The 21,195-nt window shown below is 51.7% G+C and overlaps 7 protein-coding genes across 7 annotated transcripts; 5 read left to right on the top strand and 2 right to left on the bottom strand.

Moving 5' to 3' along the window:
- Positions 1-1,125: 1,125 nt before the first annotated feature.
- N7539_004239 (C2H2-type zinc finger protein) lies at positions 1,126-2,788 on the top strand (the record flags this gene model as incomplete). The annotated part of the gene is made up of 2 exons (XM_056933841.1): positions 1,126-2,404; positions 2,466-2,788. 2 exons carry the CDS (start codon positions 1,126-1,128, stop codon positions 2,786-2,788), a joined length of 1,602 nt encoding a protein of 533 aa, XP_056791382.1.
- Positions 2,789-3,904: 1,116 nt separating this feature from the next.
- N7539_004238 (uncharacterized protein) lies at positions 3,905-4,549 on the bottom strand (the record flags this gene model as incomplete). Its single annotated transcript, XM_056933840.1, has 1 exon — positions 3,905-4,549. The coding sequence occupies one exon, from the start codon at positions 4,547-4,549 to the stop codon at positions 3,905-3,907; it is 645 nt and encodes a 214-aa protein (XP_056791381.1).
- Positions 4,550-5,585: 1,036 nt separating this feature from the next.
- On the top strand, positions 5,586-5,810 carry N7539_004237 (uncharacterized protein; the record flags this gene model as incomplete). The annotated part of the gene is made up of 2 exons (XM_056933839.1): positions 5,586-5,648; positions 5,688-5,810. The coding sequence occupies 2 exons, from the start codon at positions 5,586-5,588 to the stop codon at positions 5,808-5,810; spliced, it is 186 nt and encodes a 61-aa protein (XP_056791380.1).
- Positions 5,811-6,775: 965 nt separating this feature from the next.
- N7539_004236 (uncharacterized protein) lies at positions 6,776-7,263 on the top strand (the record flags this gene model as incomplete). Its single annotated transcript, XM_056933838.1, has 2 exons — positions 6,776-6,994; positions 7,102-7,263. 2 exons carry the CDS (start codon positions 6,776-6,778, stop codon positions 7,261-7,263), a joined length of 381 nt encoding a protein of 126 aa, XP_056791379.1.
- Positions 7,264-7,611: 348 nt separating this feature from the next.
- N7539_004235 (uncharacterized protein) lies at positions 7,612-11,379 on the bottom strand (the record flags this gene model as incomplete). The annotated part of the gene is made up of 4 exons (XM_056933837.1): positions 7,612-7,886; positions 7,962-10,776; positions 10,840-11,160; positions 11,236-11,379. 4 exons carry the CDS (start codon positions 11,377-11,379, stop codon positions 7,612-7,614), a joined length of 3,555 nt encoding a protein of 1,184 aa, XP_056791378.1.
- Positions 11,380-11,911: 532 nt separating this feature from the next.
- Positions 11,912-12,957, top strand: N7539_004234 (HMG-box domain-containing protein; the record flags this gene model as incomplete). The annotated part of the gene is made up of 3 exons (XM_056933836.1): positions 11,912-12,394; positions 12,474-12,776; positions 12,850-12,957. The coding sequence occupies 3 exons, from the start codon at positions 11,912-11,914 to the stop codon at positions 12,955-12,957; spliced, it is 894 nt and encodes a 297-aa protein (XP_056791377.1).
- Positions 12,958-17,001: 4,044 nt separating this feature from the next.
- Positions 17,002-21,100, top strand: N7539_004233 (uncharacterized protein; the record flags this gene model as incomplete). Its single annotated transcript, XM_056933835.1, has 2 exons — positions 17,002-17,691; positions 17,744-21,100. The coding sequence occupies 2 exons, from the start codon at positions 17,002-17,004 to the stop codon at positions 21,098-21,100; spliced, it is 4,047 nt and encodes a 1,348-aa protein (XP_056791376.1).
- Between the last annotated feature and the right edge of the window lie 95 nt (positions 21,101-21,195).

Here is a 21,195-nt window from a genome sequence, read left to right as displayed (position 1 = left end):
CTTGGGGTCTGTTGATGTTGTGGACTTGAACATTGTCTGGTGTGAGAAATGTTTTGAGCTGCCTGTGACAGACTTTTGACGGACATGAGTGGAATGATTGGACGTGATCTCTATGACTTTATGATAGTTGAGGAGTTGATGAACCCCGCCCGCGAGAGGTGCAGATAGGCAGAGAGACTATGAACTGCAATCAAATGAAAATGGTGAATTGAAATGGCCCATCCGTTGAACAAGGTAACCTTTTGTCCGAGAGTGATACCGCCGGCAAAAATCAGTAAAAGTTCAGAAACGTATGCAGAAACAGCACCATGTCAAAGGTCTGTGCTGGCATTGCGGCTCAAGTTGTTGGTTTGTCAACGGTGATGGAATCCCTACAGTGCTGAGTGAACACGCCAGTTAATACCCACAAAGCCTCTGACCCCTGACCATCTCCACATATTCGAATATTGACTAGTAGGACTAGGTAGTTGTACTGGAGCGATCGTGTCGGCGATGTCAAGCCGTAATCGATAAGGCATTGGCAGGACCCTTCCTGACCGACTGTGGCCGCTGTGGAATGTGGTACCTTGCCCCACGTGCGCATCGCAGTGTGTCTGCGGGACATGACGCTTCATCCACAAGGTCCTCACTTTTAGACTGCATCTGCGCTCCGAAGGTCCTCACGAGGTTTCGACCAGCTTAGCGCGGGCGCAAGCAAAGAGAATAAGAGGAATCACCTCGTTGATCTTGAGAATTCTAACAGCACCAATGCGACCGCGCCGCCGTCTTTATACCAATCGCACCTTCGACTGCAAAGTTTGAGCCCGTGTCTCGCAAGGTCCTCGAACAACCCCGGAAAAGTGTGCCGCATACCGCCGATCGTGCACCGGATCTCGCAAGTCCACTGATCATTCCCTATCGACATTGTGATTGCACACTGCCACGACTGCTGAAACGCAATACCGAGCTCTTTCAGTCTAGGCTCATTCGCTTCCATTGCGTAGCTGGTTCGGCCTTCGTTATCAGACCGCAGCTAAAACCCAACCGGCCCCGAGACTTTTTCTTCCATATGATCGAACCGGCGCGAGCCTCCATCTCCGACTCGCAACTTGATATTCACGAAAAAAGCCTTGAGCACAAGACAATATGGTTTCTCAGGCCCCGCCCAATGATCCCTGCCTAGAATGTCGATGGGAAGGCTTCCACATCGACCCAAAAACGGAGAAGGCGCCATCGCTTCACCCGCCCGAGGCTCAATGGAGCTGTTCTGATGTCGAGCATCACGCTTCGCTCGCTGAATGCGGGACAGATGAAGTTTGTTGCGAGGCAGACAACTGTACGGATGACTGCGATAGGGACTGTGACTCGGTCTGCGATGGTTACGTGGATTGCGGTGCTTCGACAACATGTTCTGTAGCAGATTGTGACGAAACCCACTGCGAAAATGCAGAGCCTGTCTGCTTCGACAATCACTGTTGCGAAGACGAAGTCGATCCAAACTGCACCTTTGAATCTATTCTCGGCATCCCCCCGTCCATGTTTGACCCCACACATTTCTTACCGACTGCAACAACCATGCATTGCAATGCCGGTGAATTAGGAAAACCTGTTGCCGAGACCTTGCCGATCAACATTGACCAATGTTCGCAATTTGAATTTTTGTCGTCGTATCAGGCCCATGCTACGCAATGCGAACAACATGTCCAAAATCACCTCGGCTGCCAAGACTTTCAGAAGGATTGGCAAGGGATGTTCAATCATCAAACACAACCTTTGCCCCAACAACTACACATTGATCCCACCGACCTTTATCAAATACTGGGTGGGAGCCATGACTTTGGAGTCTGTCATAGCTCTCATCTCGACATCACTCATCATGAACATCCCATTCCGGACACATTCGGGCATTTCAACCACGAGCCTCTTGCCTGTCCAGGACATGAACACCATCACTTATCAGCTGAATTCAAAAATCCGAACCATTTTGATCTGCATGTTCACGGTCCCCATCGCACTCAGCATCGCTGCCGCAGCCACCACCATCACCAGGCTCATCCATACTCGCCTTATTCTCGACATTCACGATCCGGTGTCAGCTCGCATTTTATGTCGAGCCCCAGAGACACGCCTCCACCCCTGGAAAAAGATCGATCCTCGGTCCTCACGACACCCGAGGAATCTGCGGAAGACAAAACCATCCATCAATGCAAATGGATGACCTCGATCAATGGGGTCGAAGTGCCGTGCGGGGCTGTTTTCGCCGACTCTGGCGCGCTTCAAGATCATTTGGTCGCCGAGCATACGAATACTATCGCTGGTGCCAGGGGCAAAGGCTACTACTGCCGCTGGCAAGGGTGTTATCGGCCCGATGAAGCTTTCTCGCAAAAGTCCAAGTTGCAGGGCCATTTTTTGACGCACAGTAATCGTGAGTACACCGGTGCAATGCAAGAGGCTCGACCAGGTCATACTGACTTTACTCGATGCAGATAAAAGTTTCAAGTGCTCTGTCTGCGGGAAGACCTTTGCCAGACAAGCAACGCTAGACCGCCATGAGCGAAGTCATCGTGGCGACAAACCATATAGGTGCAAGACTTGCGGGAAAACATTTACTGATAGCAGTGAATTGAGTAAGTCCTTTCTGCAGGTTCACATGTGGCCCATGTCTCTATTGCTAATGATTGTAGAAACACATTCACGGATCCATACCGGAGAGAAGCCATTCAAATGTACATTTCCCGGGTGCAATTTCGAGACTGGTGATGTGAGTGAATTTGCTGTGATTTTTTTCCGCGTCTTGAGTAGAGACTGATAGTCGCCCAGTCGTCGAACATGTCGAGCCACAGACTCACTCATGGCGAACGCAAACATAAGTGCACATACCCTGGATGCACCAAGAGCTTCACAAGACCTGGTACGATCAATTGTCATGGAATTCATGTCCAATTACCGGCTGACCAATTCTGCACGGGTAGATCAACTCAAGCGGCATCAGCGAACAACCCACGAGCGGGAGCCCTCATCCTCACAAAAAACCTCACCCACTCTGGCCCAACTACCCTCAAATTCATTGCTTGTCTCATGAGAAGCCTTCCTGCAGCGATTGAATCCCTCATAATAAAAAGCAGCATAACAGGTCTGGTAATTGTGCGATGGACCCATCAAATGGGACACCACAAGTGAACAGCAATGCGGACTGGAGCAGTCATCGAATCGGACGTGATGAAGACTACCCCAGAATTCGGATATGAGAATGTTAGTAGCTATACTTCCGGCCCGGAATAGCACGTCTCAGCGATGGAAGCCTTGCTCTCGCCCGTGGATACTTGCCAGGTACAGCCAACCCTTGTTTGCAGCACTGTCTACGACTTGTCCTCCTGCAGAACTACCACCAGCTACCTAATGATACCATCATTGAACCAATTTCAAAGTGTCTGAAAAAAATGCTTTGTTTGAGTGCCGAATTTTCTCAGGTACTCCATGCATCTGATTCCGAAGAGTGGAACACAGAACAATATCAGACAGGGCCTTATATATCCTTTCTGCACAAAAGTAACATTCGAGAGCCTGGTCACTTCGAAAATTCTTCGAATATTGTCTCGCTACCTGAGTAACTTGCACCTGGCATCCAACTACCCATCCAACCCTTCACCTTCTCTTTTTCATTACAGCTGCTACACCGAGGGCAATCTCGAGCAAAACATGCTGGAGAGTTGAGAATTTGAATCAAGACACGGAAAAGATTGTTAATTTAAATGGTAGGAAAGAAGGCGTCTGGGACTTCCCAGCAGCAAGCCGGTAGACTCCCACCTCCGAATATGAAGTACCGTACTATACACCAGGTTTCCCACAATTTTACACTAGTCCGTCTGCCTTCAATGTACCATTCAAGGTCTCCTGGACACTCCATTGTCGATTTGCATCAAGTTTACTCTGCGTGCGCCCTCTCCTCTAACAACTCGACTGCATTGCGCAGCTCCCGCACCCGCTGCCCGACTCGTTTCCGCACTTCATCACGCACCTCACTGCTCACATCTTCCGGATTGAAATTGGTCTCGACGACAGCATCTCCGATACTCCCCGCATCCCCTTCAAGCTCAGACCCCGTATTTCGCACCCCACTGTCGACGTCCTCGCCCGGTCGAGCCGTGTACAGGTGATAGACGGCGCAAAGCTGATTCAACGCATCCCGTGCCGACTCCCTGTCAGACGGCGCATAGATAGTGGACCCATCTGTGCTTTCTGTGGCAATTTCAAACTCGTCTTTGGCGGTCTCGTACAGATCTTGAAGCTCCTCGATGAGTAGGTCTGCTGTTGGCTTGGCAGGGGTGTTACTTGAGAATTCTTGGAGGCGGAAGCACGCAGGTGGACTGCATCCAATTGCTTGTGGGCGCCATGAACGGGGGTAAGCGGCTGCCGTCGAGATATTTGGCCTTTCGACAGTTATGCTGCGATTGAGTCTGCTCACGACGTGGTGGATAGTACGGCACTGTTTGAATAGGCAGCACGTTCGCGCATGGACTGCCTGAGTGTGCAGGCGGGGTGCTCTAAAGCGCATTGACAAGGGAATCATTCTGAAAATTGTAAAACAGGGTCGTCGGAAACTAGGGCAATGAGAAATTTGCACTCATCAGATTGCGTTTGCGAAGATAAAGAAGATCGAGGTCCTCAGGCGTAAGAGGGACCTCGGCTGCGAGCGGATGACGTCGAGTCACGTGGTGATAAATGATTTATCTTATCGATCGATCAATATGTCTCTTTCAAGTCCTCGAAGCACTGGACCTACTTGCCTATGTAATGATTACTTGCCCTATATAATTGCCACAGAGTTACTGAGAATTTTTGCAAACTCTCAAAGGACAGTTCTATAGGTAGTTGAAGGAGGCGATATTTATAATTGGGCTTGTGGTGAGGAGAGTGACATCCGGCCTAGCTGGACCTTGGTCAGATAAGGTTGTGGTCAGGCTTGTATTAAGTCTGGAGACATAAGTGTCACGTACAGAAAGCGTCGGAGGCGACCCGAACCTAGTCATAGTCATGTCTTCTATATCATCCAGATCTCTCCTATATATAAAAAGATTATCTTCTCTGGAACGGCCTCTCTGTGCCGGTCATTCGTGGCTTTACAAATCACTCATTCCATAGTTCGGTTCAATGTGTCAAGGTGGGAATCTTGTCGCAAAAGGCATCATGCCCTTCGAGCCTGAAAAATCTTGTCGATCAAATTCGCCTTTCTAGGTGTATCATTTGTGAGTATGGAGCTGTGAGCAAACAGAATTTCAGATTGATAGCTACAAATCTGAGTTCCGCTTGACTTTTTGATCAAATGGTTGGCTGCCCAGGCTAAGTACCATATCAATGATCAATAGCCATGCGCCTGTGACGTGCCTGTAACCACAAGTGAACATTGACCTCTCATCGCAACCGAAGATCAATCAGTCAAGAGAAGCGCGTCAGCTGATCGAAAATCTCCCATCCTCAAACAAGTGCGTCTCCCACATTCTGAACTTTCCTTCCTTTATGCATCATCCCCCCACGGTCAGCTTCGCCTTGCATTCGGTGTTCTACCACGGTCTTCGTCTCACTGCTCACGGGAATACTCGCCCATCATGGACCTAGTGGACAATCCTGACCACTCCGTACTCGCAATGCTCGCCCTCTGTCTGCCCTTGGTATGTGGCCTCTCGTCTCCAACTCATCTGTGAATGCAGATTTATGCTGCCAATGAGAAATTTTCTCGATCACTACGCTACAATATTGAACAGCCCTTTGATTCTACAGATGATCAAGATAATCACTTTGCTGCACTCGCCAAGATCATATCTCCCGGATGATACCCGTATCAGCTTTGAGGATGTACAAAATCAGCTACAAGAGCTGCACTGCAAATTGGACGAGGCTCAAAAAAGTTACATGGAGCTACTGGGTGGTAAGTTACTTCCATGCTCCATAGGGTCTCTGTTCACTTAACGCCGATCGACTGTATACTGACATGGTGTGAATAGAGGAGGCGGCGGTTACCCATTGGATCAGAGCGGTATTTGCCCTGCAAATCCTACTAGTCATCTGGCGAGCGGTCCGTTGGTTCCTTGATCGTCAAGAGCGACATGCTCAAAGGCAATATGATTCTGATTGAGGTTGGCTCCAACACTGCCTGGGATCAGATTGTGCACGGGACATCTACATTTGATAATGAAAGGGTACCTTCAGAAACTTCCCAGCTTTTACTTTACAGTTCATTTCCAGATTATATATGACCTGCAATGTGCCAAAAGTGCTTCTTATTTTGGCGTGCTCATGGTGTTTGCGTTGCTCCGTAATATTGTGTGTGTGGTGATGATCAGATAAGATGTTAGATCATTCCGGCCCGGGAAATCTGGTCTGCCGTTTACTTGATGTGGCCGCTATTTCCCAGCAGAATGGCGCCATTCTTGTAAGACTGTAAGACTCACTGACGTTTCGGGTTTAGCTCAAGTGGGTTAGTGCCAGACTGCCCGTTGCTGTGTTGCTGACGTAACTCCACATGTTCCCCGGATAAGAAGGCTGCTATCAACGATTTCTCCGCTTTGTATCGCGACAGGGCGCCAGTCATTGCGATCCTGTCTTTAGTATCTGTTGCGCTGTACTCCAACCATTACTTCCAATCAATACGGTCTTACTAGACTCTCAATTCACCGTCTCTCTTCCATAGTAGCGCCCAGTACCGATCACCGCTCACTGGTCACTGGCCACTCAAATACTGTGTTCCTCTTGTCACCTTTTTCCTTTTTCTCCGCTTCCCCCACTCACCAACCGAAACATGGGCAACATCTGCTCTCGCTCTTCAAATAAGCCCGAGGGCTTTACGGGCCCCGGTCGAGTCGTCGGCGCTCCTGCCTCAAGTCAATCACCTGCGCCCCGTGCATCTATGCCCACGAACCAAAATTGGCAAAGCAGTCCTGGGCGAACGCTCGGCGAAAGCTCCCCGCAACCAGGGGGCAGTGACGAGGCGCGGTCCAATGCCGCGATAGCAGCCCAGGTAAGTTGTATTACGCGCATTTTTATGCCGTGATATCGTTTAGTTCGCGAGCTCTTCGCGCTGCAAATCAGACACTGACTGGTATATCTTTTCTTACTTGCGATCAGAAACGAGCTGAAGCAGCTTCTGCGGCCAACAAGGGGAAGCTGAGTAGCAAATTGGCTGAGCAGAGGGCAAAGACTCAGACACAGACGTTGAACGAGGCGAGCCAGACAGAGCGAGCGGTACGCAATGCAGATGAGGCGGAGACGGCACGACAGTGGAACTAGAGGGGTGCAACACCGAGGTTGTTCCGGGGTTATGTTCTGGGGTGGTCATCTGATATTGATTATTTTTGCATTTGGCGTTTGGCATCTTACATTTCTCGTCGCAAGGCTACCACAGCGAGCTTCTGCGAATTCTTACCTTGAGCGATCACATTAGGCCCCACTTTACCAATTACCATTGCCCTCGCCGGATCTGGCAATTAAGGGTTACTTGAAATCCGCGATTTCTTTATTTTACATTCCAGTACTAGAGGACCATTTTTTCATTGAAGAATCTGAGGGCCTTTCACATATCAGGCTTGAGACCATGTATAATTCGCGACCGGGCTAGTCAAAATCCAGATAAAGATGCTAAACCACACTATAACGACCGCTGGCTGGCTGGCGCGCATCGCTGTCAGCAGCAGCGACAGTACCCTCTTTCAGCAAACGCATAAGCTCGCGCATGGCATTGGTAACGGAGATTTCGGTCTCTCCCTCAACCAGGATATAAAGTTTGGGATTCTCGTTCGGCCCAGGCACTTTCCCAGTGGGATAGAAGCTACCCTTGGTCGTGATGGAGGTCCCTGTAGCTTCCAAAATTTTGGCGACATTCGTGCGGTTGGTGACCGCCCAACGAGCTTTTTCTGTTGATTCAAGAACGTGATTAGTCAATCTCCCTATTTAAGAGCATGTCGAGCGGGTAAAGACGCGAAACTTACGGGGAAAGTCGTTGATCTCCAAAGTAGCATGGAATGCGCCTGCATCTGGGCCCCGATTATCGATGGGCACACCTGATCTCATCACACCGGCGCGGCTGAGACGAGCATGAATATCCGCAACAGCAGAGCCAACCTTGTCCAAAGCATTCTTGGTGCCAGCATTGGGATCCTTCTCGGTCCTGTGGACTGTGATCTTCCCGTCAAGGTCAATACCTTTGGGTACACCAGCCAGCGGTGCCGGTGCGGGCGCGGTAGCGGCAGACTGCACTGCAGAGAGAGCTTTGGCGAAGCGGTCTTCGTCGCCCTTCTTGTCCTTCTTGTCATCTTTGTCCTCTTCCTCCTCTCCCTCTTCACCAGTCTTGTACGTTCGACGTTCACGATTGCGCGCGGTCTCACGCTCCTGGTCTAGTCGCTCCAGACCTTTGCCACCAAAGCCGGATCCACTGGCCTTTTCTTTACCAGCCTTGACTTTGTCGAGAAAATTATTCACCATCTTCTGCACTGGCTCGGGAACCTCTTGCCCACTCTGCTTCAGAGCCTTGGCAATGTCCACCGAATATCGTTCTTGAGTGTCCATCAGGAATGTAACAGCAGTACCGGTATTGCCGGCGCGACCAGTTCGACCAGCACGATGCACATAATCTTCCAAGTGGTTGGGTGCATCGTAGTTGATGACGAGCTTCAACTGCTTCACATCCAAGCCACGAGCCGCGACTGAAGTGGCAATCAGAACTGGGAATATACCGGCCTTGAAGTCCTCAATGGTAGAATCGCGATCAATTTGATCTTTGCCACCATGAATTGACATGCATGGATAACCCTTCCGCATCAGTTCTTTCAGTAGAGTATCGGCAGCTTCTTGACGGTCGACGAAGATCAGCGCCCGCGCATCCTCGTTCGAATCATCTGAATAAAGATTGCCGAGTAGCTCGAGAAGACGCACGAATTTCTGGTCTTCGTTGCGTACCTCCACGATCTGGGTAATTTCGGGGGCGACCACACTTCGGCCACCAACAACAATCTCAATGGGCCTCTTGAGTGTTTTTCGTGCCAATGCTTCCATATTTCGAGGGAAGGTGGCGGAGAACAGCACTGTCTGCCGATCGGGCCTAACGTTGGCCAAGATCTTCATGACTTGAGGCTCGAATCCCATATCAAACATACGATCTGCCTCGTCAAGCACAACGTAAGTCACGCGATGGAGATTAGTGACTCGACCAGCGTTGGCAGCGAGGAGATCGATCATACGTCCTGGTGTGCAAACAACGACCTCGGCTCCACGCTTCAGCTCCGCAATTTGATCTTTGATAGGGGCACCGCCATATGCACATACAGCACGCAGACCGAGTGCCTTCAAGAACGGTTTGCAGTCCTTATGAATTTGAGTGGCCAACTCACGGGTTGGTGTCATGATCAAGCTGATTGGCCCTTCCATGTTGCTGAGCGGTCGCTGATCTTTGATGTGTCGGAACATTGGAACCAAGAATGCCATGGTCTTTCCAGAGCCAGTCTTAGCAACGCCGATCACATCGCGACCTGACATGATGCAAGGTATGGCTTGCGCTTGAACTGAGGTGAGGCCATCGAAACCCAAACGCTCAATAACATCCAATGTCTGCACACCCAAACCACACTGAGCCCATTTCTGGACTGGCTTAGGTATATCTTGACCACGAACTTTGATGCCGTCTAGTTCAAGTCGTAAGTTTGCCACTTCCTCCTCGGTCATTTCGGCGAGGTGGGAAGGTTCATTATAAAAGTTTTTGCGGAATGGCTCATAGTCGACCTTGGCGTGATCAATAGTCGGGATTTCCTTTTTCTTCTTCTTAGTGGCCATTGCGAGAACATCATCCGCGTCTTCACCACCAACAGCCGTAAGATCCACATCGTCCTCATCCCCGAACAAAGCCTGTGGTTGTTGCGGGCCAGTCTTCTTTGCGAAAGAGACACCGGACTTCTTTTTTGGAGGAGCAGTGTCTGCAAGTTCTGACATGAAGGCATCGAGAGGATCAACGTCTTCAACCTCATCAACTTCCATCGCCGCTGGATCAGCTTGTTGGGTGGGAGTCTCCTCCATCTGGACGTCAGTATTTGTTTCTGGTTGTTGGTATTGAAGGCGAGCCTCACGCCGTTCGGCGGCGGCTCGTGCGGCGGCGGCGGCCTGTTCCTCGCTGTCCCCGTCTTGCATATCGACATCGTCATCATCGCCGGCATCCTCGACAACGGCGAGGCCGTCCTTGTCGTCATCAAGCGGAGGCGTTGGAAGCCGTTCCAATTTCTTGCGAGTCGACTCTTCTTCGCCGAATCCCAGAGTTCGGGTGGCAGTAGGTTTCTCATTCTCAGACGCCTGTTTCCCTCCCAGTCCAAATCCACTGACATTGCCCTTGGCTTTCAACGGTGCAGAAGGTGCAACAGAGGGCGCGGCAGGTGGAGCTGTCACAGGCTTCGTGTTCTGGGGAACATGGACATCGGTTCCGAGGACAGCTGGTGTGGCTGCCGTTCCATTCGAGGCTGCGCCCTTAACAATAGCCTTAGGATCAAACTTGCCAGCATAAGGCGCAGGAGACGAGGGTTCGACGGGCGTTACTGGGGCGAGAGGCGAGGCTACAGCAGGAGGACGACCAGAGCGGCGGTCTAGCTCATCAAGGATACCACGTCCGCCACCTGCTGCGGCTTCTTCCTTTTGTTTCCGTTCACGCTCAGCCGCCTGTTTTGCTTTCCACATTTCTAGCTTGGCCAATCTCTCGGCCTTTTTTTGCTCCTCGGTTTGAGCGGCAGGCGGCGCAGTGGGGGCAGGAGTAGCAGGTTTCGATGGCTGCAAATTGAGGTAAGCATCATAAGCTTGACTTGGAATAATTTCGTGGTTTGCGGGACATACCTCTTGAGTACGGGACCTCGAGCGTCGAGATCCGCCACGGTCTTGACTGTCAACTCGTCTGGGCTTGTGCTTTGGATCGGCAAGATCGTCTGTACGTCTCCGGTCTCGATCCCGCGAGTCATCCCTCCGAGGTCGATAATCTCTATCGCGACTCTTGCGACGATAGCCTCGGTCGTCATCTCGATCTCTAGATCGCCGGCGCTCACGAGACCGATCTCTTCGATTGGGGCGATAGGTGTCTTCGTCTCGTCGGTCTATCGATCTATCACGGCGTCTGTAGCCATCTCTGTCCCGGCCATGTGGATAATCGCGATATCGCCGCTGGAAAAAAAAATCATAGGTGTATTAGTAAACCTAGTTATCCAAAGATAATGATATATCCACATGCTCACTCACCTCTGGACTGCGGGACCTGCGATAACCGCGTCCATCATCCCTTCTGTGTCTGTCGTAGCGGTCGTCATCTCTGCGGTTGCGACGAGATGAAGAATATGTGCTGCCTACAGGAGATGGTGAGCGAGTATCCCCGTGGCGAGCCATTTTCACAGGCCAACGATGAGTGAGTATTACTGAAACTCGCAGGCACCAGATTGTTAGATCACGAGGAGCTTGAGAAGATGTTCAACGCGCTTCGAAGTAGTCTCGCCCGATAGCTAGGCACTCGTGTTGTCTGAGCTTTCAATGAGATGATGCACTGTCAATGTAGCTGTGCATCATGCTCGCCGGCTGGACTTTTTGCGCCTGGACTCTACTGGGACCGCCGCGGCATTATCACGTGGAGACATACAGACACCGGTCACGTGTTTGATACGCTTGTCCAAACGCGGCTCCGACCCAAACGAATGTCAGACGCGCCTGCGACGGCTTGTGTGCCTGTTTGATTGTTTGGTTTCTTGGCTCAATTAAGCGTTCCAGCCTCCCCTGCCCGCTTGCGTCAGTGAGTGTTCCACAGCTACCTACCTACCATCTTCGGTCCTCACTAATCAGCTTCCACAAACTCCCAGGCTTACCAAGACAGATTTCTGTACGCCAATTGAGAGCTGACTCGCAATCACACCTCTCTTCGTTATTCATGTCTCTTCAACGAGTGGCTCGCGCTAGTGCGCTGCGGCGCCTTTGCCTCGGCGATGCGTCGCCGCTCCAAACCCGCGTGACCACCATTTACAGCCAGCTCGCTCGTCTGTCGCTTACATCAAACTCACGACCCTCGACGCCCGTTGCTGGGTCAATTCGCTCAGTGCATGCTGGACAACGATCGCAATCCTACGCGACCGAAGCCAAGCCCACCAAAGACAAGAAATCCACCAAGAAGCCAGCGCGGCAATTGACCGAGAAGCAGAAAGAAGCCAAAGAAAAGAAGGAGAGCCGCGAGCTTCTGAAGCAGCTCAAGACAACAGCGCTTCAGCCTCCTAAGAAGTTGCCTCAAACCTCCCGAGCGGTTGCAACTCAATCCAAGCTCAACGAACTGAAGACCCAATCCTCTTCTCGCTCTCCAGTTGAGACGTTCAAGGAAGCCGTCGAACAGGTCACCGCTCAACGACTTGCAGAAGCCGATGTACGTTGAGTCTGTTTGCTCTCTCGTGGGGCTTATATTATCAAGTCCATGCAAGCGCCGTGCTAATGTTCACCGGCAGCGATTCATCGAACAAGCCGAGAAAAATCGAGCTGCGAACGAGGCTTCCTATGAGGCGTGGCTTCTTCAGTACACGCCGATCCAGATCAAGCAAGCCAACACTGCTCGCAAACACCTTCGCCGTCTTGGTCACAAAAAGTACTATGGTATCCATGACGAGCGGCTGGTGAAGGCTCCTCTGAGCCCGTACTTGTGGTTCATGAAGGAGCGTCACGAGAGCGGCGACTTCAAGCACCTTGCCGTCAAGGACGCGTCCCTGCGGCTTTCCGGGGAGTGGAAAGATTTGACTGATGCAGAGAAGAAGGTAAGACTTGCGGATGACAGTTCCGTTCTGTCACGTTGAAGCAGAGACCAAGACTGACCGATGTTATGTACAGCCCTACTTTGACAAGGCTGGACGCGACCAGGATCGCTACCGTGAGGAGTACCGTGAGGTCTATGGCGAGGATGCTCCCCTTCCCAAAGCCAAGTCCACCAACCCATAAACATAGAAGACTTGAGCGGTGACAGTCAAAGTCAGTTCTCTGGCTTTCTAGGATGATGAATAGGATGGGGTGAGCGTAGGCTCGGTGCGCTTCGGTTGAGGGCATGTGTCTTGTATCTTTGTGTGGCAACTGTTTGAGTCCGTTTTCTGTCGCTCAATTCCCTCTTTTTTATTGTTGTATTCTACGCGCTTGGCAGCCTACGTACTATTGTCCACGAGTCATGCTTTGTTGATGTAGAAAGCCCCTGCCTCCCAGGTCGTTGTTCTCTACACCGACGGCCTGGGCCCCTGGTTGTTACTGGGTGAACCCGGAGTTCATCGATCATATCATTTATCATATGTAGAATTTTTCCCGACGCCGAGGGAATATCATTGACATTACAGAAATTCTCCAGCGACATGCTCAATTACTCATTTTCCTCTGTCCACCGCCCCGACCTTGGCAAGTACTCAAACTATCTTCTCCGGTCTCTCTTACGCCTTTCTAGCACGCTGCACGCCCAGTCGACCCCATGTCCAAAAGAAAGATTACGACTCAGCAAGTCCGACAATAATGACCATCAGTCCAACGGTGTCAATTCCCAGAGTGGACAAGGAACCTCTTCCCCGCTTTGGTCTGGTGAGTCGTGGGAGTGGATTTCTTCTACCATATGCATGATCACCGTGGTTGTATTCCTCTTTTTGGTCCGCGCCTCGAAGTGGCGGTGAGAAAGAGACCAGCGAACTTTCTCCTCCGACACTAACTGTTCCCAGCTCAATTGGGTAGTCGGCGCGTGTAGGGCGCCCAAGTGGTTCAATTCATGGACAGTGCTTGGATTGTTTTGGCGAAGAGGTGATGTTGTAGATTGACTTTCCGTGCGAAGGGTGTTGCAACATTTCTGTAGCGAACAGCGGCGATGACAATCCATTCTGTTTATCGTGTAATAATGTCGCTGTATGGCTATCACTCGGTACTGGTAGAGTCGGGCGGGCGGTACTCGGTGAACTTGCTGAAGTCGTGTGTAGTTTGAGATTGAACTACATATTCAATTTCTTTGCCGCAAGTCTTCAGTCTCGTGTAAAAGTAAATATGTAGATCCCTAGAGTGGTGTACAAGTTTCGGCTATCCTAATCAAGGACGCAGGCCATCCACCGTGATGATTCCAGGTTAGGCAGTTGTCCCTGCACGCCACACATACAGACGCAGACCACGTTACAAGTGCAGTCATCCATGACAGACAGGGCAGGATGCATCGATTTATCCAGGCCCTCAACATGTTCTTCAGAGTCGGGTCACTTCCAAGCAACATAGAGACTCTGAGTAAGAACCCCTCCACTTGTCCGTCTAGTGTCTGACTATCTGCAACTCCACGTTGGGCTGCTCATGTTCAACGGGAACATGCATTTGGGATCCATTCTGGACCGCATCGATGGAGAACATCCATCCATTCTTCCATTGTACCACTCTGACTGACTGACTGACTGACTTACTCATCTATATTGCATAAATACTGCAGCGATTGTACTCCACGGCCAACGTGCGCAGCAATTGTTTGTCCCGGTCTGCATCTGCAGAGCCCAGCAGCTAATTCATGGATTCATCGGTGGAATCAAGCTGGAGGTTTCTGGGAAGGGCCTTGTCGGATGTTGATGGTTAATGTATCCATGATGCCATGCAGACGGGTCTATCCGTGGATCAGTCCCGCCCATCGGGCATCCATGGATGGCAGATGAGTTTGTTCCAGCGTGGCTTTGGGTTGTCTTGGTGAGAGGGCGCTTTGGGGGTCTTTTTGTAGGGAACCATGGGTGATGGATCCACGTGCTCTACCTTGGTACACCGTAATCAGATCACCTGAATCAGTAATGTGTGTACACTGTACACTTCACACTGTACACTGTACTGAACAGCTTGATTGTACAAGAGTTGTCGATACTCAGCAATGACGACCTCTTCAAAGTGATTGCGTTCTTACAAATTGATGCAATACCTGTACTATTCTACGGAGCGCTCTATCAAAATTGTATAGAGTGGTCGGTGGTGAATAGACAGACACCTTGGACTGGAAACAGTCCAAGTCAAAACACAAAAAAAAGAGGTTCAGGTGCAGGGTGCGGCATGCAAGATGCAGGATGCAGGACACGGACGCAGCACAGACTCAGATCCAGACTGCAGTCTGCAAGTCCACTCGTTAATGTCGCCCGTGGCCAGGGATCGAGAGATCCCCCCTGCTTCGAAGTAATGGTCAAGGAGGGGCACTTTCACCATCGATAGGTCGGCTTACCCTCGCGCGCGATGTCAGGCCGATGCTGCAGGGTGGAGAACAGACCTGTACAAATTCACGAACAAAGTCAACGAGAGAAGTGGGGGACTGAATACGTTCGACGAGAGTGCAACAAGGATACAGAGTCAAGTGGTCTGATTATTAACTCCATATTATTGCCTGCTACTAGCTCGTAGCCATAATGACATGGAAGGGGAATCAATCCGAGTTGACTTCCTACTGGAAACTGCAGGTGGAGGCTTACTAGGGTTACGTGCCTCTTATTAAGATTGCCTGCTTGTGCAACTGGTGATGCGAGAGTCATTCGGACTGCAGGTGGGAAGCTTGGACGCGTCTCCGACCTGCTGGTACTGTAGCCTCCTGACCGACGGATTTCTACCATTTGAGTATCGTTATTATGTTCGCAGACCGAGATGATAGAGTCGTCACGCCGTGTGGTCGGGCTACATCGTGCACGGTGGGCCTCAACAACCTGCATATTCAATGTCCACTGCAATAGTACTGTAAGTTTACTCCTAGACCTTGACAAAGACATTGACTTGCAGCTTTGATTCTTCTTCTGACTGTGTTCATAATCGAGACCGCATAGAGAGGCAAATACCCCCTCGGAGGTTGGCACATCCATCACCAGACAGACTCCTTCCATAAGGTACTATACAAATTTCCAACGGATCGTGCACGGAGGGCCCGCGCCACTCGATCCCAGCCTTCCTCTTTCTTCTGGTTCGACCGAGATCTGATTTTTCCCCCCAGTTCTAGTAATGCCTTGTGACTGCGCGGTATTTGATCCGTGTACATCTTCATGATCTTTTCGGACGTCAAGTTTGTCGAAAGGACAAGGCGAGATAGATGGTAGAGTAGCACCTCTTTCTCTTCTAGCAAAAGGACATGGGTACCTCAGTAGGTAGTAGGTACATTCCTCGGTGCAAGTACAAAGTCCCCACAACTTGTGCCAAGGGTCGGGAGTACATCCACACCAGTGATATTGACCACCCGCCCCGCGGTACCTTACCCACCTCGACTCCTCGAGTCATCTCCAAGGAGAAAAGTACCACCGGGAAAGAAGGTACACAAACGTGAACGTGCGGGCTCAGATCACCGGCGATCAAACCCTCCACCGCTCCCCCAATGTCTTTTTCCATCCCTACCTTCTCCACCCCAGCATTTGCCTGTAGTTAGTTCCCTTTTTCTTCGCTCCAGTGCCCACTCATTGCTGCCCGGTAAACTTTCGCAGATTGCTCCTCTGACTCCGCATAGACCGCTTCTATCTGGTCGCATAGAAAGTGCCCGCATTGTGGGACGGGCGTCCAAGTCACCAGCAACACCATCAACGCTTTACCACCACCCCTTTGGAACTATACAACAAAGATTCTCCAGCCTCCCTCCACGCCGGACGTGCTGAGTGCTTCCATCTTCCGGAGCTCAAGACATTCCAAGGGTCTCCTGCGCCGTAACAACGCCCGCAGAACTCCGAAGCTCGGGGAAACTAAGCGCTTGCATCTTCGAGATAGCGGCCTGTATTGCGCGCAACTCGGGCCAGAAAACGCTGCCCCATGTTGTCTCAGTTCGAGTTCAAGTGAGAGGAGTTTTCGGTTTAGGCCCTTTGTGAGGAGATTATCGCATGTACTGTCGACAGCATGGAGGTGATTGCGCCCGCTACGTGTTCGGTCCTCGCGCACAAAGATTCCGTTCCCCGGACAAGATGCGACACTACGTGTTGGGAACATACGGTAGAGAATCTTGTTGACGATGTGTGGCGAGCCCTTGTACAGAATCCGTCCAGGATGACGCATCGGCACTTGAACAAGATTGCGGATTCCGAGACGCCCATACCAGATCTCCCTGCGCCCCCGCAGTATAACGACCCTCCTCCCTCGTACGACGAGGCCTTGAATGATCTTCCGCCCGAATTCTTCGGGCTTCCAGCCCTCGCGCATCGAAAGACTGCGCTTCCACCCGCACCGCCGGTCACCACTACCACCAATCCAAGACCACAAATTCAGTCTATATTCAAAGATTTCTCGTCAAGGGTCGACATTGATTTCGAAACCGTGACCGGTGTGCGCGAGCACAAAGGGAAGAAGAAGGGGCCCAAGAAAGCAGCTGCTCCCCCACCTCCGCCTGACAACAATGGTGGCGCCAATGATGGGGGTGGAGGAGGGGGAGGTGATGACCAGGGGAGCGGCGATGCCAATGCCGGGGGGAACGCGGGGTCAGGCGATGGAGGTGGTGGAGACAATGGCAGCGGAGGCGCCGGAGGAGGTGACGAGGGAGGTGGCGATGGCGGTGGTGAGGACTGGGATACTTGGGGCACTGCCACTGGAGGCAAGAAAAAGAACAAGAAGGAAAAAGAAGAAGAGGAGGAGAAACAGGCAGCCGAAGCCGCTGCCAAAGACAATCTCAGCTGGGCTGATAATGTCGATGATAATGGCGGTGGAGGAGGAGGAGGCGATGACTGGGCGGGATTTGGGGCGGTAGGGAAGAAAAAGAAGGACAAGGTAGGTCAGAAACTCCGCTTGAGACAAGAGCAAAGTTCTTCGAGATGCTGAATCCTATCATCAGGACGAGCCACCTCCAGGGTCATTTGAAGATGTCACTCTCGATCACACCGCTCCCCAACTGGACCTCAATTTTGACACTGGGCCAAAGACTGGGGGCACTGGTTTCAGTTTTGGCGGCTGGGGTAAGGACTGGAACACAGGGGGTGGTGCAGCGAGCAACAAATGGGATCTTGGTGCGATTGGAGACATACCTACCAAAGAAGAGCCCAAAGATAACAATCCTTGGGGCAAAAAGAAAGCGGCCACCGGCTTCGACTTTGGCGACTTGGGAGCCACGCCCGCTGAAGCCACGAAGACGGAGGAAGACTGGAATTCCTGGGGTATGCCCGCGAAGGACAAGAAGCAAAAGAGTCTGCTTGACCCGGATCCCGAACCAGAGGTTATTCCAGAGTCAATTACATTGGAACCACTCCCCGACCTTGACCTTGAGCCCGAGCCCGAGATCCCGGGAAACATCCTGACAGACCCCTGGTACATCGGACTTTCCAAAAAGGAGCAGCGAAAGGCCAAAAAGGATTGGGAAAAGAAGGTGAAAGATGCCGAAGTCGAGCTGAAGCGGGTCCAAGAATCGAATGCAGCGAAACAGGCCGCCTACGATGAAGCCGTGAAAGCCAGGGAAGCAGCTGAACCACCATCTGTTCCAGAACCCCCCGCGCCAGAGCCAGCGGCTGATGCACCAGCAGACGGTGACGACGACTGGGGCTGGGCTGCGCCCAAGAAGGACAAAAATAAGAAGAAAATTGATCTACTCGCAAATCCTGAGCCTGCTCCTGCAGAAGACGACTGGGGCTCAAGTTGGGGTCTTGCGGGTAAAAAGGACAAGAAATCAAAGAAAGACCCCGAACCTTTGATTGAGGCGCCAGCGCCTCCCCCAGCCCCCGAGCCCGAGGAGGTCAAAGAGGAAAGCTCCTGGAACTCCTGGGGCTTGCCTGTCAAGGATAAGAAGAAGAAGAAAGGTCAAAATGAACCAGAGCCTGAACCAGAGCCCCAACCAGAGCCCCAACCAGAGCCCCAGATTGAGGAGCCCGCCCCAGAGCCTGAGCCAGAACCCGAGCCGGAGCCAGAGGTTTTACCTGAGCCGGAACCTGAACCAGCCCCTGTTCATGACGACCCCTTGTACGACAATTGGCACAACCTAAACTCCAAAGATCGGAAAAAGCGTGAGAAGAAACTAGTTCAAAAAGGTCTTCCCATTCCTGGAAAGGACTTTGAACTTCCCACAGAAAAACCAATCGAACCTGAATCGGTACCTTCCCCTGCCCCCGAGCCTGAACCAGAACCCGTTGTATTGGCGAAGCCAGAACCGGAGCCCGAGCCCGTACTAGAACCCATCGAACCAGTTGAAAACGACTCCTGGGGCATTTGGGGTACTACTAAGGACAAAAAGAAGAAGAAAACCTTTGATGAACCACCACCACCAGCGCCTGATCCACCACCCCAGGGCTTGACCCCCGAGCCCGAATCCGTTGAAAATGCGGATGAAACCTGGGGTGATTTGGCGCCAAAGTCAAAGCTAAAGAAGTCCAAGAACCTGGAACCGGCAAAGGAAGAGAAGCCAGCCGCAAAGGGATTTTGGGCATCGCTGACTGGAGGGTCTTCTGCCAAATCTAAGGCAACCAAGGAAAAATTAAAGTCCAAGGAGGAGATGCCCGAGGAGTCAGAGAATCTTCTCGTTGAGGTTGATCATGAGCCTTCCGGGGAAACAGAGATTGCTCTTGAGCCCGAGGTCGTGCCTGAACCAGATCCTGAACCAGTGATTGAGGCACCTGTCGTCGAGAAGGCATCGAAGCTCCAGTCCACTGGAAAACTGTCTGTCGCTGAGCGCATCGAAGCCTTGGAGCAAATCAAAAAGGACAAACTGAAAAAAGGTAAATCAACCTCGAAATCGAAATCGAAGGCATCCGAACTCGAGATCGAACCCCAGGCATTGGAGTCGGAACCTGAGCCCCTTACTGAACAAGATCCTAAACCAGACCCAGAACCGGAACCGGAACCTGAGCCAGAACCAGACCCAGAACCAGAACCCGCCCCTGTTCACGATGATCCCCTCTACGAAGGTTGGCACACGTTGTCTTCTAAGGACCGGAAGAAGCGCGAGAAGAAGCTCATTCAAAAAGGACTTCCCATCCCCGGAAAAGACTTTGAGTTGCCTTCCAGCAAGCCAGTTGAACCAGAGCCCGTACCTGTGCCAGACCCAGAGCCAGAACCGGAAGAGGAACCTCTGCCCGAGCTCGACAATGGTAAACAAGTATCCACGGATTCAATCCCGGGGAGCTTCCCTGACGAACCAGAAACTGAAGTGATTGAGCCAGAGCAAATCGAAGAGATAGGACCCGAGTTGGAGCCGGAGCCGGAGCCGGAGCCTGTTCCAGAACCAGCGCCAGAACCACCCGCTCCCGACTTGTCCAAGATGTCAAAGAAGGAGATGAAAAAATGGAAGAAATCTGCCGCTGCCGCAGCACTTGCTAAGGAACCCGCGCCTCCCCCGGTTGAGGAACCTCCAGCTCCAGCTCCCGATCCTGAGCCTGAGCCAGCCGCAGAGCTTGAGCCCGAGCCCGAGCCTGAGCCCGAGGCCGAGCTTGAACCAGCACCCGAACCCGAACCCGAACCAGCACCCGAGTCTGGGGTCGATCAAGATGGCGATGGAGCTGTTCCACCGCCACCACCTGCCGACGAAGAGCCTCCGAAATCCTCCAAGAAAGATCGCCCTCGCGTTGATCGTACTACGAGCAGCAATGCTTGGGGCTTCTGGGGATCTGCGCCACCGCCCAAGAAATTGAGCAAGAGGGAGCCTAAGGACGTCAAGGGAATTCAGACGAGCGAAGATGCGGAATCACCCAAGAAAAGAAAAAAAAAAAGAGAGGAAGAGAAGAGGGCGGCGCGTGAATCCTCCCCCGTCAAGGCTCGGTCAAAATCTACCAAATCCCGTCCGAAAGACGCTGAACGTGAAGTAGAGAGATCTTCATCTGATCGAGAAAAGCGCAAAGACCGGGAGAGGGAGCGAGAGCGAGAACGTGAAGGGCGTCTGTCCAAACCGCAGCGCGCAGACACTCTATCCGGTTTGGTTTTTGGCCAGCCTTCACCGCGGACCAAGTCCATCAGGAAAACCGAAACCTCGTCGAAAAGGCCCTCTTCTAAACCAGTTTCTCGACGCCCATCTTTCGATCATGAGGCCGATGGTGCTATGTCACCAGCACCTCCAGATGTAAAGTACGGGATGAATGAGAAGGCCGCAAAGTTGATGGGCGTCAACGGTTCAAGATCTAAACACGAGCGGCCACGTGCTGAGCGACGAAAGTCAGGTATGTGTTCGGAACTCTAAATAGGAACCTCCTGATTCAATGTCATCCATACTAAACTCCATTGTATAGCTAAGCGGGATTCTGCTCTAGTGGAGGATGATGACTTGGTCATTGT

Source organism: Penicillium diatomitis (assembly GCF_028827545.1).
Source record: "Penicillium diatomitis strain IBT 30728 chromosome Unknown utg000004l_segment0_segment0, whole genome shotgun sequence".
Lineage (NCBI taxonomy): Eukaryota > Fungi > Ascomycota > Eurotiomycetes > Eurotiales > Aspergillaceae > Penicillium > Penicillium diatomitis.
This window is presented reverse-complemented; position numbering and strand designations above follow the sequence as displayed.